Raw genomic sequence first — 24,204 nt, 5'->3', positions numbered from 1 at the left:
GGGGGGGAGACCGCGGGGCTGGGCGCGGGGCGGGAGGGAGGCGGCGACTCCCGCGCGGGGCCGGGGCTGTTGCCGGCCGTGCTCTCCCGCCGCGGCGGCCCCGCTCCGCCCCGAGCTTGCGGCCCGCGGCCGCTCGGGGCCGGTCCCCAGCGCTTCCCCCTCTCCCCGGCCGCGGTGCCCCGTCCCACTGGACAACGGTCCCGGTCCGCGCGTGTTTCGTTGGGAATAACGGGCCCCGCGCGGGTCGCCCCCGCCCCGACGGTAACGGGAAAGGGCACGGGCGGCTCGGCGGGCGCGCAGACCCCCCGCTCCTCTGCAGGGAGCAGGAACGCGTGTTCTCCGCTCCCCGCCGCTGAACGGCATCTCCCGCCACCCCTTAGCAAAAACTGTTGCTCTCAAACTTCAGAGCTCTGCGTAAGTTGTTTCATAAAGGACCCGGACCTGGCCACGAGGCTGTGTCAGCGCTCAGGGAGCTGCAGCCGGACCGTCCCGAATTGACACAGGGGTCTGCGCTGTTCTGTAGCATCTCTGTGCTCTCAGGACCCGAGAGATGCGTGTCAGAGAGGTCAGAGTTACAGCCGTGAGTGGGATGAGGGCATCAGCTCTTTGGTTGTGTGTTAGAAGTGGCATTGGTGTGGCAGCCGTGCCCTGGTCGCTCGGGGGCGGTGATCGAATGGTGCCCGCTGTACGCGTCGGGTCCATGCAGGAGGAGGTTGCTGCCCGCTGCTGCTTCCCGTGATGGACACTGGTTTGAGAAAGCCTCGCAGGCTTTGTTCCTGCTGCTGCCTGCGGGTTTCCAGCCCTCTCTGTATCCGTTTTTCCCCACGATAAAAAGCGTGGCTGAGCTGTGGAGGCTGAAGGCCGAGGCTCTGGGTGCCTCTTCCATGCCACCGCCTTCCTCCTCACACGTGGTTATTTCTGGAACCCCCTTAAACTCCTGCACTGTAGGTGCTCCCTTCCCCACTCACTGCTTCTCATCAAAACAAACTTCTGAGCACTGTGAGTCACCTCGGAGCAAGGAAAATGCAAAACCTTTCTATTCCATTACTCCTGGCCAGCCTTGTAATTTTTATCTATAGTTCTCAGCTGCTTGGTTTTGTACTCTTTTCCTGTTGCTGTAATTTAATACTAATAGGATTTGTTTGGGTAGTTATTTTTCAGCAGGTAGGGCCGTGGTTGGGTTTGGGTTTCCAAGTGCAGAGTATGTTAGCAGCAGTAGCACGCTGGTGTTAATTACCAGCTATGGAGCTTGTTTTATAACCCCATGGCGTGTAACTTCAAACAGCAATAACCAAACTAGTTATGGCAACAAAACCACAAACTCCCCAAAATCTTAACAAATTAGTTGCAGACAGTGTGCTTCCCAGTGGCTTTTGTGGGCTGGTAGGCAGCCACAAGCCTCTTAAAACTGTTATGGGATAAGCTCTCTGTTCTTAACACAAAACTTTTCTCAAAGGCTGAATAAAATCCCGCTGGAATCATTGGAATATTAAGTGGTAACTTAGAGCACAGAATCAGTAATTGGCTTTTATGCTTACAGGAGCCTGGCAGCCTTTGTGAGTTCTCCTTCTGGTGGAGCAGAAAAACCCCAGAAAATCATGCCCTGTCCTGCCTTGGATTTCATTATTGTATTGCAGTTTATTAGGGAGGGTGTTTTTTTTTCCTTCACTTAAAAAATCCTCCCTGCGGCGTAAGGTGGGGTCGGCCGACACGCACGGCACACGCTAAGACAGCAAAATTAGCAACATGATTTAAGTGGTTTGCCTTTGTGAGAGTGTGCCCGCCCCACGCCTCACAGCCTTGGCTCCTCATCAGGCATCCCGTGTGTCTTGGCTCTTCTCAGGAGTAAAGTGTGTGGGACAAGCTGGGGGAGTGTGCACATGCACACGTGCTTTTTCTTGTAAAGGTTGAGTGGTATTTTAGGTGAGATTAGCATGAATAACTTGCTTGGGGTATTCCCACCAAAAATAATCTAGGAGGTTTTTTGTTTCAGCGGCTGACACAGATGTGTGCTGTCTTTGTGTGTGGAGTAGCATCTGTCACCAGTATGGGTGGGGGACCCAAAAAAGTTGTTCACTCTCTGCTTACTGGATGGAACTTGTTCTCCAGCAGCCTGAAAACATGTTTTCTCAATGATGAGAGTAAATAGAAACTTGAATTTATTTTCTTGCAGCTTTGCTGGTTAAGATTAATTAAATGTGTGATCTTAAGGAGCTAGGATAGGTTGGGTTGTGCTGACAGCAGGATCCTGGACAGCCTTTGTAAATCAGGATATGCAACATGGTCCCTGCAGTTGTTCCTGTTGTAGTGTCCTTCCCATACTACATGCAGTGCCAGTGTTATGGAGCCACACCTTGGTTGTCACCCAGGCTGAACTGTTGGCAGCAGCATCAGCTGAACTGTGGCTGTGATTGGGGGTACTGGGACCTCCAGCACTGGGGAGAGCTGCCTCTCCCAATAGCTGTTGACTGAGATTATTTGTGGTTTGGCAAGTGCAGTTACCACCCTGTGCTAAGCTAAGGCTGCAAAGATTTTATAAGTCTGGTAAAGAGAATTTTTGTAGTCTTTTAAGTGTCTGAACTGGCCAAAGGACGGGTTGTGAACCATAGCTTGGGACCTTGAGCAGTGAATGTCTCACCAAACCTTGAGTGGCCTGTGTGGAGGGTGAAGGAGGAGCAATAACAGCCTCCCAGGCCCCCACTCTGACACCTTATTGTCAGTGAGACGTGACACCCACAAATGGCATGTGCCACCAGACTGAAAATAGCTCCCACCAGTGCCCTGGGATCCTTATATGTCCCGCTGCACATGCTGCTGCCTCAGGGGGGCAGGGAGCCCCTTCCCACTGCAGATGTAGCACATCCGACAGCAGGGGTAGCCTGTCCTCCCGGGCCTGCCTGCATTTTCCTGAGGATATACCAGATTGAACATTAGTCTGTGAATTTAGCAGGGAAAAAACCGGAGTGCAATGTTCAAGCTGATGTTGGTATTTCCATCAAGCAAGTGTGACTGGGCTTGTGTGTCACTCTCTTAGAGAGGAAGGAAAGAAACAGTGGTCTGGTGAGCCCTCAGCAAACCTTGCAGAAACAGCTTGATGTCCATCCCGGTCACATTTTTACATGAGCTTTCTTTATTTCTTGCACATAGGATTGCCAGATGCTCTTAAACCAGATGAAAGAGATCACAGGAATCCAGAATTCAGCACTCCTGCTCGCAGCTCTTAAGGTTTGTATATATTGTCATTGTTCTCGGGAAAGAGAGCTCTGAATTTGCCCGAAAAGTCAGACAAGTTCAGGCTCTCTCCAAACAGAGCACACAGGTCGGATGTTTGCTGGTGTGTCTGTGGGCTGATGCTGAGCTGATCCTCATTAGAATGGTCGTTGTGTGCCTGTGGGAGCTATCCAGGAACAGCCTGGATGCATGAGAGGCAAAGGGTAAATCCTTTGCTGCTTTTCTACTCCTCACTGTGCTTTATTTTTGCACTATCATTCTATCAGGCTGCTAATGGAGACCTGATGGAAGCAGTCACCTTCCTGACAGAGGAGCACGCTCAGGAGCCGGCGCAGGACGTGGCTGCTGCAGAGCCCTCTGCCTGGGAAGGGAGCGCGGTGGGCAAACAGCTCCCACAGGGTAAGTCCGTCACCTCCGCTCGCCCTGACGGCTTCACATGTTTGTGTGAGCTCAGAGGGGAAGTATCTGTCCCCCTGCTTCTGGCAGCACATCCCTCTGGCTCCTGTGAGGATCTGATTTTGCCAGTACTGATCTCTTAATAGCGTTCTAATAACATCCGTAGGTGACACATCACAGTTAAAAAGCTGCTGTTCCCATTTCATTATTTCAGGAGCTCTGAACTGTTCCTGCAAGCTCTGGATTTGGCTGTAAGGAAATCTGGGCACAGAACACAGCTGCGTGCTCTGCCCTGTTCTCATCCAGCCCACTCAGTGGCTCTTGGGTTGCCTGGCACGATCTGAACAGGGATTTCTGTTTAAAACCTGATCTAGAAAATTTTGCTCATATCAATTGAAAAAGTGTATTTGTGAAGTGTGATGTTTTCTAGAGGTTCCTTTTAAAGAGAATGTTTGCTGCTGGTGGTGGGACACTGATCAGAACGCTGCCTTCTCTTCTAGATGTTAGTGCTGCACCTGCCCCTCTCAACCAAGACAACCTTCACACAGCCAACACCGTCAGACCTCTGGAGTCACCAAAAGCTCCAGCTGCAGAAAGGGATGCAGCTGAAAGGTCAGTGGGGCTGTAAATGGGCTCTGGTTTTCCCAGGTATCATAAGTGGGTTCTTAAGCTGATAACTGAGGAGCAAACATGGATTACCCACCAGGTGGACACCTACTGGCTAGAGGGGAGTTTGATTCCCATAGCTGTTGGGAATCTTCGGGGGTGTTTTACAGCACAGCGTTCATCTCTCGTGACAGACCACAGGACACGCATTCCACTGAAAACAAAAACCGCTCCAAAAGGAAACGCTGTGAAGTCTGGGGAGAGAACTCCAAGCAGAATGACTGGAGAAGAGCGGGTGACTGGCCTGTTGGAATGAAAAATATAGGAAACACATGTTGGTTTAGTGCTGTTATACAGGTAACCTGTAAGAAAGTTCTCTTTTTCTGATAGCAAACTTGCTGTGGTCTTGGAGTCAAAACGTTTCTCCGTTAGAATTAAATACGCAGCAGCTCTGTGAAGGGATCATCATATGCAGATGAGTGAATGTGACACTGCTCAAACACAGAAACTTCTGGGTTTATGTGATGTGACCGTGATGTGTTCTGGGCCTGCACAGAAAGAGCCAAAGAGCAGTTAAATAGGCTTTAAATAGGCTTTGCTTAAAAATAGCTACAGATACAGAGAATCTGTGTGTCTATACCCAGGGCTTTGTGCAGTGATGGCCAAGTGCCTACTGAATGATAGAAGTTTGCTTGGCAAAATGAACTGATAATTTAATTTTACTGCAGTTATTGTTGGCTCCATAACACATGGTGTATTGTATTCCATTTAATGGAATACACAGGCATAGATGCTTGGACAAATGAACAACTAGGCAGGTATATTATTAGTGATGACCTAAAGAAGAGACAGCAGTAAGTGGAACCAAGCAGATTTGTCTCTCCTAACAATTTCACATCAGCAGAGAGATGTTAATCATTTGTCTCCAGCTCTGAGAGGAAGTAAGAAAGCTGCAAATAGGCCTTTCTCACTGAGGCTTGTTCTTGACTGCTTTTCTGAGGCTACCTATGCAGAATAGAATGCTCTTTCCGAAAATGGTTATTTCTCAGTCCTAGAAATGGCAGGATGAGATTTTGTCCTTGGGTGACTACGAACACACTGTTCTAGCACAGGGGCTGTAAATGTTGTAAACATGTGTACAGTAACACAGGTGAACACAGGGCCACTGGGGAGGGAGAAGTCCACAAAATAAAGCTGTGGGGTCAGAGAGTGACAGCGGGGCGTCAACTTGCAGTGAGTCCGATCCTTGCAGATGCTGACTGGGCTTTATCTCTCCTTTTAGTCTCTGTTTCAGTTGCCAGAATTCCGGAGGCTGGTCCTGGGCTACTCCCTCTCACAGAAAGTGCTTGAAAGTTGTTGTAGTCACACTGTAAGTTTTCGATTCAGTAACACTGTCAAGTTTCCCTCTTTTGTGGTGTAGCGTTCTGCTCTTTCTATAAGCAGATTTAATTTGGGGCCATCTGCAACTACTGTGCCTGTGTTAATGGCTTTAAAATCATCTGGCTATGTTAAAGACAAATTTGGGAAATAATTCTCAAGGACAGAATCAGGATAGGGAAAAAAAAGAGCTGCTTCTTGCACCACTGACCTCTAGAGCCTTTAACTGCCATATGGGGAGAAATTCTTCTCATAAAACTTCTTTGGCAGCTCCAGATTATTCATTGGTTTGCATACACAATAGAAGAACCAGTATTTGAGGCAGTCTGCAGGTCCCTCTAGCCCCAGTACTTTCTGAGAGTGGTCAGCAGAAGGTGCTTAGAAAATACTTAAAGAAAAAGGCATACGTAGAATAATCCTTTGCTTGTTATATCATCCCAGCTTGTGGCTACCACCATTTAGGAGAGTTTGTTTTATTTGCTTCCATGTGTACTCTCAATTCTCTAAAAAACCTAAAATGCAGATGGAATACATTCACCAGCTTTTGCCTTCTGATTTAGCAACTATAATTTCTGGCACTCTTTTCCCTAAAGGTTTTGTTCTGGTTAACTTTTTTCTCCCATGTGTCTGTTGGGAGAAAAGATTGGGATTCCCAGAAATGACACTGCACATCTTCCTGCTTTTGCCCTTTTTTATGTCACCTCTTTCCTTAGTTGTTGGGCACCTTTTACAATATGTGCATGTGGTGTTCTGTAGCACTTGGTTTTAAGATGCTGCTTTTTTGAGTTGCAGGAAGGCTTTGACTTCTCTTCTTTTTGCAATGCAGGGAAAAAGAAATATCGCATTCATGCAAGAACTTCAGAGTCTGTTTGCATTGATGCTGGGGACACGGCGTAAGTTCGTAGACCCTTCTGCAGCACTGGAACTCTTGAGGGATGTGTTTAGATCTGCTGAAGAGCCGCAGGTAAAACCACGTTGAAAAGCCTTTTGCTCTCTTTGAACCAGCAGTCACAGCCACAGCAATCCCATTTTGCTTCATCCTGCTGGTGCTTCCAGAGGCCTCTTCCCCTGTTTGTCAGCCGACAAGCAGCTGTCCTGGTGTCATTTAGGCAGAATGTACGTGCGTGCTAATTAACCAGCCAGCGTAGCACACCCAGTGCCATCTGCGTAGTCGGGTAGCGATCACGATAATTTCCTCTGATCTAGTGTTCAGATGAGCAGAGTGTTCATTATCAGCCTAAATCAGCACACAGCACTTCAGTCTCACATGTAATTCAGCTGGGTGGGTATGGAAGTATCAGTCGGGTTGTGTTCAGTGGGTCTGTGACACCAGCAGACCAGGGGGACACTTTTTCATGGGTGTCACAATTGACTCTCCACTTCTGTCTCTCTTCTAGCAAGATGTGAGTGAATTTACACACAAACTACTGGACTGGCTGGAGGATGCATTCCAGCTCACTGTGAATGTCACGTGAGTCCTGGGTGATCTCGGGAGTTTGACCTGACTTTAAGGAGAGTTTTAATAAATAGGAGGACTTTACATGAAAATTTTGAGCAAATGAGAGTTCTTTATTTGCCGTGGGTGAGGCTCTTTAAGCTCAAAATATCCTTACAAACCCTGGTGTCCACATCTCCTGTCAGTGCCTATGCAGCCTGTGGAGTAAATGAGCTTTGGAGGGGAGTTTGGTAGAGCTGGTGAACAGGAAAGCTCTGGGTTTTTGGAACTGCGTTTCAAAAGCTGGCTCCTTAACATCTTTTTTCCCCCCTTGCCAGTGCAGGTGTTATAATGTTCTTTAGAGCATGAAAATGGATAAGAAGCTTCCTGTGTATTTTGTGCTTTGATAGAAAACTGTACTTTTGCCTGTAGACTCCCAAAGCAGAGGCTTAGATTACTACCTGTGGTTTTTTTGCAGCCTCCAGCTGCAAATGAATATGTGCTTTTGCTTTTTGAAACAGGAGCCCTGGGGACAAATCTAAAAACCCAATGGTGCAGCTCTTCTATGGGACTTTCCTGACTGAGGGTGTCCACGAAGGTGAGTTAAGGCTTTGGTAGACTCAACTTTTTAACTCATTTGAATGTTTCAGAGTTAACCAGAGTTCTTTGTTCTCTTGAGTTAGCTCATGGTTTTTGTATGGTTTCCATCATCCAGGCAACACTTTTTCCAAGATTGAGACCTTTGGTCAGTATCCCCTTCAGGTAAATGGTTATCGGAACTTGAGTGAGTGCTTGGAAGGAGCCATGGTGGAGGGAGAGATGGATGAGGCGACAGCATCTCAGTCAGTGAAGTATGGACAGGAGGTTAGTTTTACCTCTTTTTGTCAAGCCTTTGGTTGCCTGCTGCAGAGAAGTGCAGCACACACAGCACAGATAACTTTAAATGGCAACTGTGAGTGTTCCCTAAGAATTGAAAACAAAATATTGTCTGGATAGCTGGAATCTCTTAACATTTTAGTGTCACATGGTGGGACACTAAGTGTTTGCTTATTTGTAAAGATGTGTTGTCCTATGTAACCAATTCAAGGAGTTTATTTTGAATTGCAAAGGTCAACGTTTGCTTCTGAGTCAAGTGTGATGAAGTCTCTCTCTTTCTGTTGAAGCCTGCCTGTACCTGAGTAGGGGGAGACCTACTGCCTCCATGTTTTCGGAGGGTAAAAGTACAGTGCTTAACTCCATGGTATGCCATTTGGAATTTGTCTCTTTCTCCCTGTTATACTGTGTGCGGTTTGGGGTTTTTCTTCCTTTCACTTGTATTTTCTGACTGTGGTGATTTTTTTTCTTTCTTTTTTTTTTTTAATCTCACTAATCACAAATCAATCATAAAATACTTAGTTGCAGCAAACTAGAAGGTGAAGGTGCACCATTACATTCAGCATCCTCTGTGTAAGTGCAGCTGGAGTTAGCTTCGAGAAAGGCTGGGAAACAACATGAAGACGTTGGCAAAGGTGTTTGGTGTAGGTGGGGCAGTGAAGGTATTTCAGTTCTATGAGAATGTCTGAAAATTGTGTTTAAAATAGCAAAGGAGAAATGAAGTCCTGGGTGGGTGAGCCCTGTTCCAACTCTGGACTCAAATGTTTGTTCTGAGTTTTCCTGGTTCCTGCCTGAAGCCATTCAGGTGTGTTTACAGGGGATGTGGGTGAAGCTGGTGTGGGCTGGCACTGGAGACAAAGGGACACAGCAGTTCATTGGCCAGGTTAATTTCAATCCAAGCTTTTTAGTTCCTCCAAATCCTTTGTCTAAAATTAAGGGAAATTTGGAGTTGTTTTAATCATTCTTTGCATAGATAGAAGGAAAAGGCTCTGGCCTAATTTCTGAGAAATCTGACTGGATAATTTCACTTCCTAGGATATGGTGGCTAGTGGGTGGCATGATAGAAGACATAGGGAATAAGGTGATTTTGTCTCCCAAGCACCTTTGTGCTGAAGCTCAAAGCAACACTGGGATTAACGGGAGTTTACCTTTCTCACAGACAACAGGACTGTAAATCATTCCTCCTCTTTGGTTGTGGGCTTCTTCTCACAAAACTCTGGTGTGGGAGAGGCTTATTGTGGCAGCACACCTAACATGAATCTCACAAGGCAAAACAAGCTTAAGTGTGCTCATCCCAAGTCCAGAGGGGAGCATGGAGTGGGTGGTGCCAAGCTGAAATAGGTGAAAGAAGTTTCTGGCAGTGGATGCTGCAAGTATTTGTGAACCCAAGAAGAGAGAGAGGAACTGTAAATTCAACTGTGAATTCTTCTTTCAGCGTGGCTCTTTGAAACAGTGTACGAAGCTACAGAAAGTGGGGATCTTCTCTGAACCCCCTAAATCAAGGAGTTTATAGTTAGAGTGAGAGAGGATAAGGAACTCAGTGCAGTGGGAGGACTCCTGGTTTGTTCATCATTGCACATGATCTCAGAAAAGAGTTCTCTTGGGGGCTCTTGGCTGATGTGCAGAGTGTGTGTAGCCTCTGCTAATTTGTGACATTCAGTGCTGGACTTCTTAGTAATCCATCAAGCTGGATGCATCAGACAATGACAAGTAACTTGAGAGCAATTCTGAGGCTTTGTCACAGTAAAAATGTAAAATGGAAGCATAAATTTTTACTTGTAAAATTTGGCTTTTTGACTTCACAAACAAAACCTGATTCAGTGCCTAAGGACAGAGACGTTTAAATCAGTCTATAATCATGTGGTATCAGTCTAAAATGTGCCATTAGCAGTCATCTTAAAACAAGTCCCTTTGGGGGCATTTCTGCTTTTGTTACAGCGCTGGTTTACAAAACTCCCACCAGTTCTGACCTTTGAACTCTCCCGATTTGAGTTCAATCAGTCACTAGGACAGCCAGAGAAAATTCACACCAAGCTAGAGTTTCCCCAGACTATTTATATGGACAGGTGAGTTGCCTTGTTGTACGATATGTTTAAAGCTGTTGGTTTATTGTAAATAAAGAAATTTAAAAGATTGTTTGGATGAGCAAGGAAAGATTCTAAAATGTTTACAGAAGATTGTGGGTGTTAGAAGTAAACAAATCTCACCCTACTGGCGGGGCTCTATATTTCTGTTTAGGTACCTCTACTGCAATAAAGAGCTTATTCAGATAAAGAGAGAAGAAATGAAGAGGTTGAAGGAGAAAATGGTGATTCTGCAACAGAAACTAGAAAGGTGAGTAGTTAGCTGACTTTGGTTTTGTGCCTTCTGGAAGTGTGCAAATGTTTCCTTTTAAATGAGCTTTCCAGTAACAGAGAAACTTGTAGAGGAAGGAGGAACAGCACCGGGTTTGTTCTGAGAAGTGTGGAGGGGGGAAGTGAGGTTTCAAAAACAAACCTGTAGCTGCTATGGTTTCTGAATATTACTGATACTGTTACAGGAATAAATTCTTTAAAGAGCACAGTTGCCACTGTGCATTGGCAGGGGAGGCGTGGAAGCCCAGTAATACATTAAAAAGAATCTTATGTTACTGTGCATATTAGAGATCCCCTCCTGCTTCGAGTTTGGCATTATGGACAGGAGGAGGAAGGAGATCCATAGGGAAGACCTGGTTTGGGGACAGCCAGAAGATTTCATGTCCCAGGTGCTTTGTGTAAAAATCCTTTTACTCAGCATGGAACTCACAGTTGGTATTTTGAAGTGGCAGTTCTGTGGCCAAGTGGCAGCAGAGGGTTGTGCTGTGTCACAGCAACCCAGTGCCGTCTGTGCTCAGGGATGTTCTGGTGGCAGTGAGAGCACAGGGTGTAACCAGGCCTCATGGGCAGCACCCCACAGGCTCTGGCTGGCATGGGGTTAATTGTCTCCAGATTGGTGCTGTGTTTTGTGTTTGTGGCCAAAACCTGCTGATAGCACAAAGCAGTGCCTACAACCTCAAGGCTTTCAAGGTCACCTGGGTTTTTCTTCTCCTTCCTTCACTTGCTAAACTGTCTTCATCCCAGCCCAGCAGTTTTCTCCCCTCTTGCTCTTCTCTTGTCCCCTGAGGTTCAACCTGTCTCATTCCTTCATTCATGCAACACCTTGCATTTTTCCACAGGTACATGGAATATGGCTCTGGCCCAGCCCGCTTTCCACTGCCTGACATGCTGCAGTATATGCTCGAGTTCATCACTACAAAGCCAGCTGCTCCCTCTGCTCAGGGCTCTCAGACAACACTCCTGCACTCCCAAGCCGAGCCTCATGTTTCAGACGTGCTTTCACAGCCCAATGGGTCAGTAAACAAAAATAAAAAGGATTCACAGGAGAACACTTCACCTCCCAGCTAAATGCTCCTGGGTGGCATTCCAGAAGTGGGTTATTTATCTGGGCACTGGGGAGCACGATGCTCTAATGTACAAGTGCTTGTGCAGGTAGTGGGTCCCTGCTTTGCTGGTCATTTGGTTCTGTTGGTTTAAATAGAACACTGCATGTTCTTTCTCCTTGTCCAAAAGCATCCCCATATTCCTTGTCTAAGCAGCAAGTCTGAGTTAAATTACGTGCTCTTTTTGGTTAGGCTATTCATTTTTTTGCTTCGTCAACCGGTAAATTACAGCAATATTGGATTATTATATCCCAGGCCAGCATGGTTGGTTTAACAATCTAAATTAAACTGAGTAAATACACGAGTTTCTTAGTAGTAATGAAAGGAATTTTTAGAATTGCTCATTGTGGATCTGTGCTTACAGAATTCTATAGGAATTTCCCCTTGTATTTGTCCTGTATTTTAGTCTGATCTGTAAAGGCAGAAGCACCTTTCAGTGTACTTTTCCCTTTACATTTTGCACTACTCTGAAAGGGAAGTCCTACTCCAGCTCAGGAGTAATTTTTGTTTGGTTTATTTAGTATTCTTTTCCAAAAAGAGAGAAAACAAGAGAAAGATTGAAAAAACTGTCCACTACTCTTGGATTTTGCCCCACAGCATATTAGAAAGGACGGATACTGGTACTGAAGATGGAGCTTTCTTTTTGGCAAATTCTTCACCACAGCAAAACTCCAATATGGAGCTCCAGCCTTCTGTTCCACCAGCAGAACTGTCTGAACATCCAGCTCCCCACGTGGTCTCCGAGGAGGAGCTGAACCTGGTTCGGACATGTCTGCAGCGATGGAGAAACGAGATCAAACAAGATGTGCAAGGTTGGCCCCAAATGCATTTGTAGTAATTTTTCTCCTGAATACCAGCCTGGTTTCACCTCTGTTGCTTTGCTGGATACAGCTTGAACCACAAATAATCTTGTCCCTCTTTGAGCTCTGGTGTTGAGTATATCTTACAGTTCCAGCCTGGCTTCAAACTCTTTGAAGTGAAAGGGGCTGGCATAGCCTGATGAGTAGTCATTAATTTTTAGGCATTTCTCTCATTGGTGATGTTCTTGGCAGATCTGAAGGAATCTATTGCCAGAACCAACCTGTCCATCGAACAAATGTACCTTGACCCTCTCCTACAACAGGTAGGAAATGCAGCTTCAGTACCTAAATATTAAACCAGTTTGCTGATACTGTTTTTTGTTAGTAGCTGTCAGTTTAAATTGCCCTCTTTGATATATTGTTAAGTTCCTGGTGATGAAGCAGAGTACGATTTATTTATGAAAATCTTGTTTCTTCTTTCCTTAAAAATCAGCTCGTAGTAGAAAATTTATCAAATTGCTCAGTTCTTGTGCCAGGCTTCACCTCTGAACACCCCTGCTGTTTCAGCACAGAGATCAGGCAGAGTCAGTCCCTAACAGCACATGTGAACAATGTCGGTGTCACTTGGCAGGTTCCCTATCGTTTGCACGCAGTCCTGGTCCATGAAGGGCAAGCAAATGCTGGGCATTACTGGGCCTTCATATACAACCAGCCTCGGAAAAGGTGGCTCAAATACAACGACATCTCGGTGACAGAGTCATCGTGGGAAGAGCTGGAGCGAGAGTCATTTGGAGGCCTGAGGAACACGAGTGCCTACTGCCTCATGTACATCAGTGACCAGGTGTCCTGTGTTGGTGCAGGTACTGAGATGTTTGCCTGTTGGTGTGTCCCTCTGGGCTGTGTGATCATTGTGTTCCTCAGCTTCCCTATGGCACCGATTGTCTTTTGACAAAGCACAAAACTTCACCTCGCAGAGGAGTGAAATAATCTACTTTGTACTCAATTAATTTGTAAATCCCTGATAGGGCTGAAAACTGCAGGGAGAACCATCCAGGTGAGATTGGGAACAGCACCTCATGCATTATTTATATGTGTACAAACTCAGGCTGCCCTTTTGCCACGTTCAAGTGCATGTAGTGTTGGTGTTTATATGGCAGTGTTTGTTTACTGAGGGCATGTGAATTACCTGCTTCTTTATCTCTCCCATTTTTATCACATTTCCTGAGTCATTTGTTTGGTCTTTGGTGATTCCATTACATTGAATGTAAACAGACTGGGTTTTGTGCAGCCTTTCTCCATGTGTGAGGTAACAGTATCTGAGTGGCTCAGACTTACAAGTGTATTTGCAGTGCCAATGTATAAATAGTTTTGTGGAGAAATTGCAGTGCACGTGGCACTAGACATGGCAAACAGCTGTACAAGAACCCAATAATTTCATCCATGGCTCATTTTGATGTAATAAATAGAAGGAAACAATGGAGAGCTGTCATTCTGTTCATTGCTAAGTGTGGCTGATGAGAATCTAGAGTTTGTGCTTTGTTTTCCTATGACAGTTCTGAAATGAAACCATGGAGTGGTTTTTTCTCCTATTTAATGCAATTTTTGTTGATTTTTAAAAACACTTTGCTTTTGCAATGAGTACATAAGAAATATCTGCTGTAGAGAATTGCCATTTGCTTTTGATAAATTTTAGATCTTGTCTAAAGCTGATGCTGCTTGGGTTTTGTGCTATTTTAAAAGTGAATATTGAAGTAGATCTAAAAAGCATTGAGAAATACCAGTGTGACATTTATACTATAAAACACATCCCTACCTTCACCTGCTGTGTGGTGCTTGCAGGTGTGACACCTCTGGCTGAGCTGTTGGCAGCTGACAGTTCAGTGCTGTTCCCTGTATGACTGGAGCCCTTGGATCAGGATGTGTCTGACCTGCATCAGCAGGCGCTGCTTCTGGAATTGCTCTGTGTTAAATGCTGTCCAGTGGTAGAACAAAACTAGGTTTTGTTTCAGATAACTCTGTAGATTTTTTATTTTTGCACCTTTGCTTCTGGATCACCTTATATTACAAAGCCAATAGAAAGTTGGGGGGTTTCCCCATTTCTCCCTCAACCAGTTTGCTTGTGGCTGCCCATAATACTGTGTGTGTATTTAGTCCCTAAGGGTGGTGTCCTGCCACAATGTGTTTCTTTATGCTGGTCTTGCATTTCCTCCAGATGAAGATGAGGGCCCAGAGGCTGTACAGATCCAGAAAGAAGTGGAAGCCTTGACCCCAGCACTGAGACAACACATCCAGGAGGACAACTGGCGCCTGGAGCAGGAGGCAGAGGAGTGGGAGGAGGAGCAATCTTGCAAGATTCCGCAGATGGAGCCTTCACGTGCTTCTGAATTGCAGGACTTCTCTGAGTCAGGACCAGGTAATACCACTCTGAATTTGCAAACTGTGTTGGAACCAGTAACGGCCAGCTGGTTGCCGATGCCAATGGGTTGGAGCCTTGCACAAATGTCTCAGAATGCAGAAGCAGCTGTGGGTGAAGCAGCAAAGGCAGCTGCTGGAGGCTTTGCCCTTGCAATACAAAAGGCTGTTCTAGTTCTGCATGTGCATCCTTCCAGGCTTGTCCCCAGAAATGCTGTTTCTTGTTCACTTAATCATCATGGGCTAATCTCAGTTCACTTCCAGCTTTTTCTTTTTTTCATAAATATCAAGTGGACAAGTGCTGTTCTCTGGAGTGGGAAACGTTACTTGACAATCCCTGATGACATGTGCCATTCCCACTGGAAAGGGGTACGCACACACTCACGTGAAGTGCCTTCACCTCTGGGATGAAGGCAGCAGCTGTGTAACACTGCATGGACAAGCTGCAAAACGTTTTAGAACAAGAGAGGAGAAGAAGTGTTGCAGCTGGTGCTCACTGGTACCACACCTCTGTCCTGACAGATCAGTCGTCAGTCTGTGAGCAGAGTGTGCACTCCCTGTCCTCTGAGCACGCCAGGATTGCCAAGGAGCAGACTGCCAAGGCCATCGCCAACACTGCCGACGCCTACGAGAAGAACGGCGTCGAGGCAGCTCTGTGCGAGGTAGGAGCTGAGCCCTGGCCCAGAAGCCAGCCCCCTGTCTCTTGTCTTCTTGACAGACCTTTGCTTTTCCCATTTCTATGAACTTCTGTAGCCACGTTTAACTCAGTCCCCTTTGGCTTTCCTGTATTTTGCTTTGGATTTTCTTACTCTCTTTCTTCTTTTTCTTCTCGGCCACAGCCCAAGGAGGTAGAGCCGCTGAAGGCCCAGCCGGGAGAAACAGCCCTCACAGTTCAGGCAGAGCAGCCCCAGGATTCTCAGGAAGCAGAGGCTGCTGCCCAAACTAGCTCACAGGTCTCTGAAGTGGAAATCCCCAGTGTGGGGAAGATTCCCGTTAGATCTGATGCAGACGGATATAATGAGGAGGTACAGATCCCAGTGCAGGGGTTAATTACTGCCGCTTGTTAGCCCGTAGTTTTGTAGGTAGCTGGCTTTGAGCTGCCCTAAGGGTGGGTGTGATAGTGTCTGTCACAGGAACAACGCCCTGTACAAAGTGCATTTTCCCACTGTGGAAAGGAAGCTGGACAGACCAAATTGTTCCATAATTCCATTTCTAAATGCCATTAGAAAAGCAGCTCTGTAAGAGTGCTCGGTTGGTCGATCTGCACATTGGTCCTAAGTCCTTTTTCTGGCACAACTGTATCATAATTAATCCCACCTGTGTTAATTTTTTTACAAGCTTCTTTGCTCGCTGTAGTTACAGTTTTGTCCCCTCTCTCAAAGACCTTATCCCTAACAGCAGAACTTACATACTCTGCCCACTGCTTTTTTTGGGTCTGACCGTTTAACCACTCACGCACGTGTTCAAGCAGTGTTTTGGAAGTTCTGTCTCTTTCACAAGTGCAGTTGGATTTCACACAAACACTGAGGCTGTCACTCCTTGAGTATGTCTGATGTGCTTGTGTGAAATTGGCACAAGGAATTGCTGTGCTCTCCTTTTATATGGCTTAGGAAGATTGAGTGGGACACAGGGGACATGGCCAGCAGGCTTTGCCTTCTCACCTGTTTAATTTTCAAATTCAAGGCTTGGAGTGACGAGCCTTTAGATCTTTAAATGCCTAAGAAAAGCCCTGCATGTAAAGTGCATGTGATCAATAGAGTCAGTAGAACGCAAGTAACTCACAGCCCCAGTTATCACACCTGTACTCATATGATTTCCTTTAAACCTTTTGACAGTTTCTTCCGTTCTTCACCGTGCCTTTCTCTTCTTTCCCTGTCCGTTACTGTTTTCCTTGTTCTTGTTTGTGTCTGTTCTCCTGCTTTCATGGTAGGTGATGCTGAGTCCAGCCATGCAAGGTGTCATCCTGGCTATTGCAAAAGCCCGCCAGACCTTTGATCGCGATGGGTCTGAAGCAGGGCTTGTTAAGGTATTGATTTGTTTGCTAAATCCAATAGTATGGATATCTGTTTTCTTAGAATGGGGAATCTGTGCTGTACTGACAGATCAAGAATGTGAAGGGAAGGATTTGTGCAGTTTTTCTTCTAGCTAATGGCCTTTGTCCTGCATTTTAGTTCCTGCTCTCTTATTGTGATGACATATCTGTCTGTTCAAAACAACTTTTAGAGCTTCCAAGAAAGAACTCACTCCTCCCAGGGCAAACAGCAACTTTTTCCCTGCTTATTCTTTTAGTACTGTGAAATTTGTTTTTTTGGTCCTCAGCATGCTCCCTTACTGTGACCTCTGTTGTCAAACGTGTCCTCGAGAAATGTCTGCATGAAGAGAGGGTGCTGAGAGCATAAGCACTGCTGAATGTTGAAGCTGATGTTAGATTTTACAGGCAGGTAGATTTAACTAAAAATGCCACATGGGAAGAATCCCCCGTGGTGGTAATCTATGGGAATATAAATCACAAGGTACTCTTGCACCTCCTCCAGGTACAAGTGTGCAGCAGTTGATTTTTGCAGCCTGAGCACTTGCAGGACAGTTAGCAAACCTGTCTGAGGCAGCTGTACCCCCTCTCTCGAAGTCATTTGGACTCCCCAGCACTGTTGGAAGCACGCACTTCATGTGCAGGGTTTTCCTGGCTGTGGGGGCCATTGGTTTGTAGTTGAGATATTCGTGGGCTTCCGTTCACCACTGGAATATTACCAGGCTTGATGTCACCATGGGAATCCCATCAAATAGGACAGGTTTGAGCTCCCTGTCAGCTGCTGTGGCATTCCCACGGGTGGACAGGTGGATATGTCCGCGTGTGTGTTCCGTCGGCAGGCGTTCCATGAGGAGTACTCCCGGCTGTACCTGCTTTCCAAAGAGACCCCGACCCCCCAAAACGACGCCCGGTTGCAGCACGTGCTCATCTACTTCTTGCAGAACAACGCTCCACAGCAGGTGGTGGAACGGACCCTCCTTGAGCAGTTTGCAGACGAAAACCTCAGCTATGATGAGCGGTGGGTGCCCAGGATTCCAGGGAAGGCTTTTCTCACCTGCGTGCAGCTGGGGCCACTGTTCTGATTTTTCTCTTTCTCTGCTCACATGGAGCAGGTCCATCAGCATCATGAAGGTGGCACGAGCAAAGCTGAGAGAAATTGGTCCTGACGACGTTGACATGGAGGAGTACAAGGTAAGGGACTAGAGAGCTGCCTCTGATCTTTCACACTATCCCAACTTGAACTGTCCGAAGTGGGAAATGGGGAGCACAGCATGGAGCTGTGCTGGCAAACCCGGGGTTCACTGCACACCTGTCAGCAGCGTGGGTCTGCAGGAGGGGGCTGCGGGAGAAAGAATACGCTGGAAATCTCCTGAGCTTGGAGGAGTGTCTGCAGTTGGCTAAATTCATTTATGTGTCACTTATGAGAGACGTTTAATCACTAGAGAGGGTAAAATCTGACACCCTTTAGAGTCACAGGGGACCCCAAACTGTGTGTGTGGGTGTTCGGGGTGAGGCTGACGCTCTGCTTCGCTCCTGCTCCTCACAGAGATGGCACGAGGACTACAGCCTTTTCCGTAAGGTGTCCATTTACCTGCTGACGGGGTTGGAGCTCTACCAGAATAGAAAGTAAGTTCCTCTAATTGTGTGTTTGGACAAGATAAGCTGTAGCTAAAAGTGAAGGCCACTCTGACAGAATTTCTTTCCAACCTGTGATGGCCAGTTTGTGTTCAATCCTGTGTTTGAGGCCAGGACTGGCTTTCTTTTTGACCTGCTAAAAGCCCTTTTTTGAATTGAGAGTCGACCTTGATTAACAGTTCAAATATGAGATTGAGCTGCTGGCCAGCTGTCCCAGCTGTCTGACAGTTTCTGAGAGTTTTTCCTAAGTTTTTTGTCTGGGAAGTAGAGCTTTATATTTTATTTTCCAGAGATGGGTTTTCAGGAATGACTGCCGTAACTTTGGGATTTTTCACCTCGGGCCCCTTTATTAAAATTAAATTGTCTCAAAGTGGACATTATGCTTTGTGTAAACACACACTTTAGAGTCCTCTTGACCCAAAGGGCCTTGGTTTCCTCCTTACCTCTCTAGAAACTGTGTTTTACATAAATTGTGCAGGATGGAAGAGAACAGTGTCATTTTAGGAAAGATAGAAATCAGAAAAGTCATTTTTCTAATCCAGAAAATAAACAAGCTTTCCAAAATTATTCCTTGATGGAAACAGAATTGAATTCTGGGGTGGTTCACAGTGACAAACTACCAAATTCAGGTGGGCAAATTGACACGAGGATAGGCAAGAGCAGGTTAGAGCTTCCCTGAATTGTCCTAGTCCCTGTCAGTGATTCTGTTTTCTCACCTGGGGCAGGGGTTTAGAAGCCAGAAATATGTGAGGGACCTGAAAACATGACCTTCTGCACTTGGAGTGTTCTCTCAAAGTGCAGTGCAGAAAATAAATGAAAATGTTGTACTGGACCTTGGCTTTAAGGGGCTCTGCCAGGATGCTCGTTAGGCATTGCGGGCAAAAAGGAGCAGGAATGGCTTGTCATGGGACATCTGTTCATTTGTGCTTTTGTGAGGAAATACAGCTTTTCCCATCAGGCCTGGTGCTAGTGAGCCGGGCCCAGCGGGAAAGGCTTCCTGAGGTGAGCTGAGGGACTGCCTGCAGTCATGGCCCTGGCAGAGCCCAAGGCCTGCAGAGCTGGGCCCTGGCAGAGCCCAAGGCCTGCAGAGCTGGGCCCTGGCAGAGCCCAAGGCCTGCAGAGCTGACCCTCTTCTCCCAGGTACCAGGAGTCGCTCACCTACCTGGTCCACGCCTACCAAAGTAACGAGAAGCTGCTGCTGAAGGGAACCAACCGAGGTGTGAACGAGTCACTGATCGCCTTGTACAGAAGGAAGTGTCTCCTGGTTTGTATCAAGGAGCTCAGCTCTCTCTTGGAGAGGAGGGGAGGGAGCAGCCGGGGCACCGTGGTAGCCAAGACCAGTGTAAATGTCTGTCCTGTGTCTATTGCTGTGAGTCTGCCCCTTGCTGAGTACCAGCAGCAGTATGGAAATAATAATGATAATTCAATGACAGAGCGTGCCATACAGCTCTCAGGGAATTCAGGCAAAGGCAGATCTAGGTCTTGGCATCTTAAAACCAGAGTTGTAAATAAGCCGTATGCACTCTGTATGTAGATACAGAAAATTACATGTATGTGTATGAATATATACATTTACCAGTTTGTTTTCTATGGTGTGGTTCCCATGATTAAAGGTGGCTGTTCCACCAGAGCCCAGCACCTGGTGCTGTTAGTCCTTGTTCTCTGCATGGCTGCTGGTGCAGGGCATGAGCTGGGCCTTTCCTGGCTATCCATGGTCCATGCTTGCTCTTTACAAGTCTGTCCCCAATTCTCCCTTTGCCTCCAGAAGCTGAATGAGGTGGCAGCCTCTCTGTTCGTCAGCTCTGAAGAAGCTCGTGTGTCAGAGGGCGTGAGCATCCTCAATGAGCAGATCATCCCTTGCATGCACCTCATGAACAACTTTGATATCTCCAGAGAGGACCTGGATGCCATCGAGGTCATGAGGAGCCACTGGTGCTCATATTTGGGACGAGAAGACATGGACGGTAGGGAACAGCTGCTGGCCTTACCTTTGTTGTGCTGATCATGGGCAGGGCAGTGTCTGGATCTGAACTGGGAAAGAATTAAAGGACCATTTAAAACACTTCCTTAAATTCCTGGCATCTGCACTATAGGGGCCTTTCTGATTGTGCGAGGAGAAATCAATTTGAATCACCCATTGAATTCTGTTACAGAAGAATTTAATCTTTTGCACTAAACTAAGCTGCAGAAGGATCTCTCTTCCCTGAAATGGGACAGCTGATGTCCCAAGAATGGCTTAGTGTTCCCTCAGGGGGCTTGGGTCTTCTATTAGGGTTTCTCCCTGACTGGAGGTACCCAGGGATGGCAGGTGAATGCAGACATGCTCAGTGGCATGGCACACTCCTCTTCAGGAGGGAGCAGCAGCTGTTATCAGAGGCCAGGGTTGTGGGAGATTGGGTGGGGGAGCAGATTCGGAGCATCTCTGTGTTCTGAAGAGAGGTATGTTGTAGAGCTGAATGGTAGTTCTGGGCAGCTCTTCTTGTTCTGTAATTCATTCTGGAGTCGGGCTTCTGTGATTCCCCTCGGGTCATTTCTGTTCAGTTAAATTGGTCCTGACCTGCCCTGATCTGTGTGTGAAGGTTTGGGGTTTTTATCACTAGCAGGGGGTAAACTTGATGAAGGAAAATAATGCAAAAACATAGAGGTTTATTCTCAGAATACTGTTGTAAAATTTAAAATTGGATACATTTATCTCAGTACACCAGTGTTCCATTCTTGGGCTGGCTGTGACCCCCAGAGGATTTTAAAGAACCAGAAGTTGAGTGCTCACCCCGCCTGGGTTGCGTGAGCTGTCTCAGCTGTGCTGCTGGCTCTTCTCACCCCAGGTGTCTGTGCTGTACCACACACTCCAGCGGCATCTGTGTGTCCACTCCCAGGCACAGACCTTCACTGGGAGCAGACAGTGCCTGCTCCATGTGGGCTGAGCTGCCCCATCCGAAGGGGAACGGGCTGTGAAGGCTCTGTTCTCCTCAAAAGCACAGTCAATATTTGAGCATTGCCCAGTGATTCCTGGCCTGACAGCCAGTACAACAGTGCCTTTTGTGTGTCCTGGTGGGACATGGCCGTGGCCCCTGGCAGCCAGGTGGCAGTGGAGCTTCCCTCGAAGAGCCCTGAGTAGGATGAGGACTGGCCGAGCTGGGCGGCAGCTGGTGCGATGCCTCCTCTGGTCAGCAGGTGCTGCTCATCCCCGGTGATGGGCTGGGCAGCTCTGGGTGCGGGGACAGGAGTCTGCAAGAGGCGTCACAGTGGCACAGCCCATTAGCTCATGGCCTGGAGCCCTCTGCCATCTGCTGCCACTGACCATTTCCTCCTCTCCCCCTTGACAGCAAAGCTGCAGATGAAGCTGGGCGAGCTGCTGCCCCGGCTCCTCGAAGGCTCCAATGAGGTCATTGTGCTGAAAGAGCCCCCGAAGATCCGGCCCAACACCCCCTACGACCTCTGCAGCCGCTTTGCGGCCGTGATGGAGTCCATTCATGGGGCCTCGACCGTGACCGTGAAATAGCCCACAGACCACTCGCTGTGCCAGTGTCACTGCTGACCTGCCCGGGGCCTCCATCGGGTAGTGCTGGAGTGGGAGAGGGGGCAGTTTGGCTTCCGAGCTGTGTTCTTTGTAAATATAAGTGAATAAAAAGCAGTATTGCACTTGTGAGGCAGAAAGTGAGGCAGTAATGAGAAGGACCTGGACAACTGTTGTAGCATTGAGGCACAGGCCCCAGCAGCACCACAGGGCCCAGCCCAGCTCCAGAGGTTCTTCTGTCCTGACAACTTTCTAGATGTGACCCCTGGGCCTGTGATGGCACAAGAGCCCGGCTCCTCTGTGCACAGTGCTGCGTGTTGTCACTGGGCTGTCAGATACTTTTACAGCTCCCTGAATGGTCACTGCCACAGGTTGCACGTTGTGATCCAGCCGGGTTCCTGCTTGCAGGAGCCTGGGCTGAGTGAGGAGGAGGCAGCAAGGAGCAGCAGCTCACACTCTGTCGTGTGGGCAGTGCAGCTGCATGTTGTGTTCAAGCCAAGTTGGCTTTTGCCTTTTGTATTCCAGCTGGCACCAGAAATCACGCAGGAGCCTTTCTCGGAGAGGCACAGGCAAATCCTGGTAGTGAGGAGCCAGGACAGGGCTGTGAGTTTGTGCTGGGCGGGAGCTGACTGGCTTGGGGCCATCACACCACCCCAAAGGTTATTCCCCTCACAGCCAGAAGGCAAACTTTCTTCTCCCCTTGGGTGGAGTGTCAGGGCTGGATGAGTGTCGATGACAACTGTGAGGGCTCAGATCAGCCCATTGTGTTGGTGGTGGGTTTTTCTGTTGACTTTGTTAACGAAGTGCCCTGTTGGCATTTACTTTTGCGGCCACCCTGTGCTTGTGTTTGAGCTGTTTGAGCTGTGGCAGCTGTTGTAAGCCAAAAGTTCTGAGTCACTGGAGGGGGGATCCTGTTTGTTGGGACTATGCAGAGTTTTCTAACAGTGCAATAAAAGCATTTGTTCTATGTTAGAATGAAAAAGCTCCTTCTGTGTCTTTATTTCGCTCTGGGGTTCTGCCTTAAGACTCGTCCTGTACAAAATGTGTTGTCATTAGCAGAGCTGCCTGGGGATGGTCCCACCGTTTTGTTGGTGTGCATTTCCCCATTATTTAGGAATAAACTGCTCCTGTGGGAAAATCTTGCACTCTCCCAGTGACTTTATGATGAAGTAGAACTGCTGTTATCCACAGTGGTGGTGGTGGTGTCCCACCAGTGACCTGTGTCTCCTCAGGGACGGGGGTGCTGTGGCAACCAGGGTGTTGCTTTTTCAGCTTTTCCTCTGTTGTCATGACAGAACAGTGGAATGAGACCTCCAACTCACTGCTCAGGGTGCTCAGCCTGTGAGGGATGAAAACACGGAGCTCTTGAACATAGCCCCCAAGCTGTGACCTGCTGGGAGCTGTGCTCTCTCTTCCCCACCAGTGCTTGGCATTGCCAGGCAGCTTTTGTGCACTTGCAGGCAGTAGGATGTGGTTTGGGGAGAAACTCCTGAAATAGGAGAGTCCTTTTGTTCTGACTGTCAGGCAGTGAGTGGCTTTGCCTTGTTCTTTGTGTTGCTGCCAGGAGCTGAAATGCCCCAAAGCCTGCTTGAAAAAAAAACCAACAGAGTGTCAGGAGTACAGAGTGGTGCCAGGTCAATTCCTGATATTTGGGTTGGGCTGGATGGGAGTGTGTCCAAGCTGGAATCCTTTGCTCTCTGTCCTGTCCTCCCATTTCCCAAGGGAGTTATAGCCAAAACAGCCTCTCTGCTCCCTGAATTGGTCAGCCCTCTCAGGGCAACTGGCAGGGCATGCAGCTCCTTGGAAGGTGATGGCCAGGAAGGCCAACCCCTCGGTTCTACCTCCCTTTGATCCTTGTTCAGAAAGACAGAGCACTCATCTCTCTCCCTTCACTGTTGGCACCACCAGCTCTACCCCCAGCCCTGAAGCATCAGAACTCCCAGGGATCGTCCCTGTTCCCTCTCCCTGCCCACCTGTTCCTCTCCTCTTCAGATGAGCAAAGTGCAGGTTTCAAAACGAACTTAGAGGGGAGTGGACTTTGCTTCCCCCAGGAATGCCACTGTCGGCTGGGCCTTCCTTGAGATTGGTCACGCGCCCACGGCTTTGAGCCTCCAGGGATTAAACCAGCGGTGAACTCGGTTTTCAACCAGTGCTGTAGCAGCGGGCTGGCCCCTGTCAGGACTCTGGGTACTAATCCAGCCTGATGGTCCGTGCTCTTGGTTGCAGAGGTGTGCAAGCAGCCTTTATTTTTACAGCTGAATCAGGAAAATGTGGAAGGAACAGTTAAGGAGACCCGCAAAACCCCGGTCTTACCTTTTCTGCGCAGGTAAATGATGCAGTCGAGGAACTTTTGACACAAAGGTCTGTGGCAATTATCGGCTTTATCATCTTAGCCATGAGAAGATGAGGCTACTGCAGGGCACACGGCCGCTGCCA

General features: G+C 47.7%; 1 protein-coding gene across 6 annotated transcripts; it reads left to right on the top strand.

Annotated features, from left to right (window-relative positions):
* Window positions 1-246: 246 nt before the first annotated feature.
* On the top strand, window positions 247-22,750 carry USP28 (ubiquitin specific peptidase 28). Of its 6 annotated transcripts, none has more exons than XM_027655499.1 (26): window positions 247-565; window positions 3,148-3,225; window positions 3,498-3,630; window positions 4,128-4,239; window positions 4,428-4,590; window positions 5,516-5,602; window positions 6,437-6,574; window positions 7,008-7,081; window positions 7,567-7,643; window positions 7,761-7,909; window positions 9,857-9,984; window positions 10,157-10,252; window positions 11,112-11,285; window positions 11,973-12,187; window positions 12,428-12,498; window positions 12,807-13,035; window positions 14,388-14,588; window positions 15,110-15,249; window positions 15,427-15,612; window positions 16,518-16,613; window positions 17,456-17,634; window positions 17,729-17,807; window positions 18,163-18,242; window positions 19,392-19,515; window positions 20,017-20,215; window positions 21,578-21,753. In XM_027655499.1, the coding sequence occupies exons 1-26, from the start codon at window positions 551-553 to the stop codon at window positions 21,751-21,753; spliced, it is 3,399 nt and encodes a 1,132-aa protein (XP_027511300.1). In that variant the 5' UTR covers window positions 247-550. The 6 variants fall into 6 exon arrangements, with proteins under 6 accessions (XP_027511300.1, XP_027511299.1, XP_027511302.1 ...); XM_027655498.1 differs by having other exon boundaries at window positions 248-580; window positions 21,578-22,750; XM_027655500.1 differs by lacking the exon at window positions 247-565 and adding an exon at window positions 2,121-2,141.
* Window positions 22,751-24,204: the final 1,454 nt, after the last annotated feature.

Source organism: Corapipo altera, unplaced genomic scaffold, assembly GCF_003945725.1.
Source record: "Corapipo altera isolate COAL_440 unplaced genomic scaffold, ASM394572v1 71, whole genome shotgun sequence".
NCBI classification, from domain to species: domain Eukaryota; kingdom Metazoa; phylum Chordata; class Aves; order Passeriformes; family Pipridae; genus Corapipo; species Corapipo altera.
This window is presented reverse-complemented; position numbering and strand designations above follow the sequence as displayed.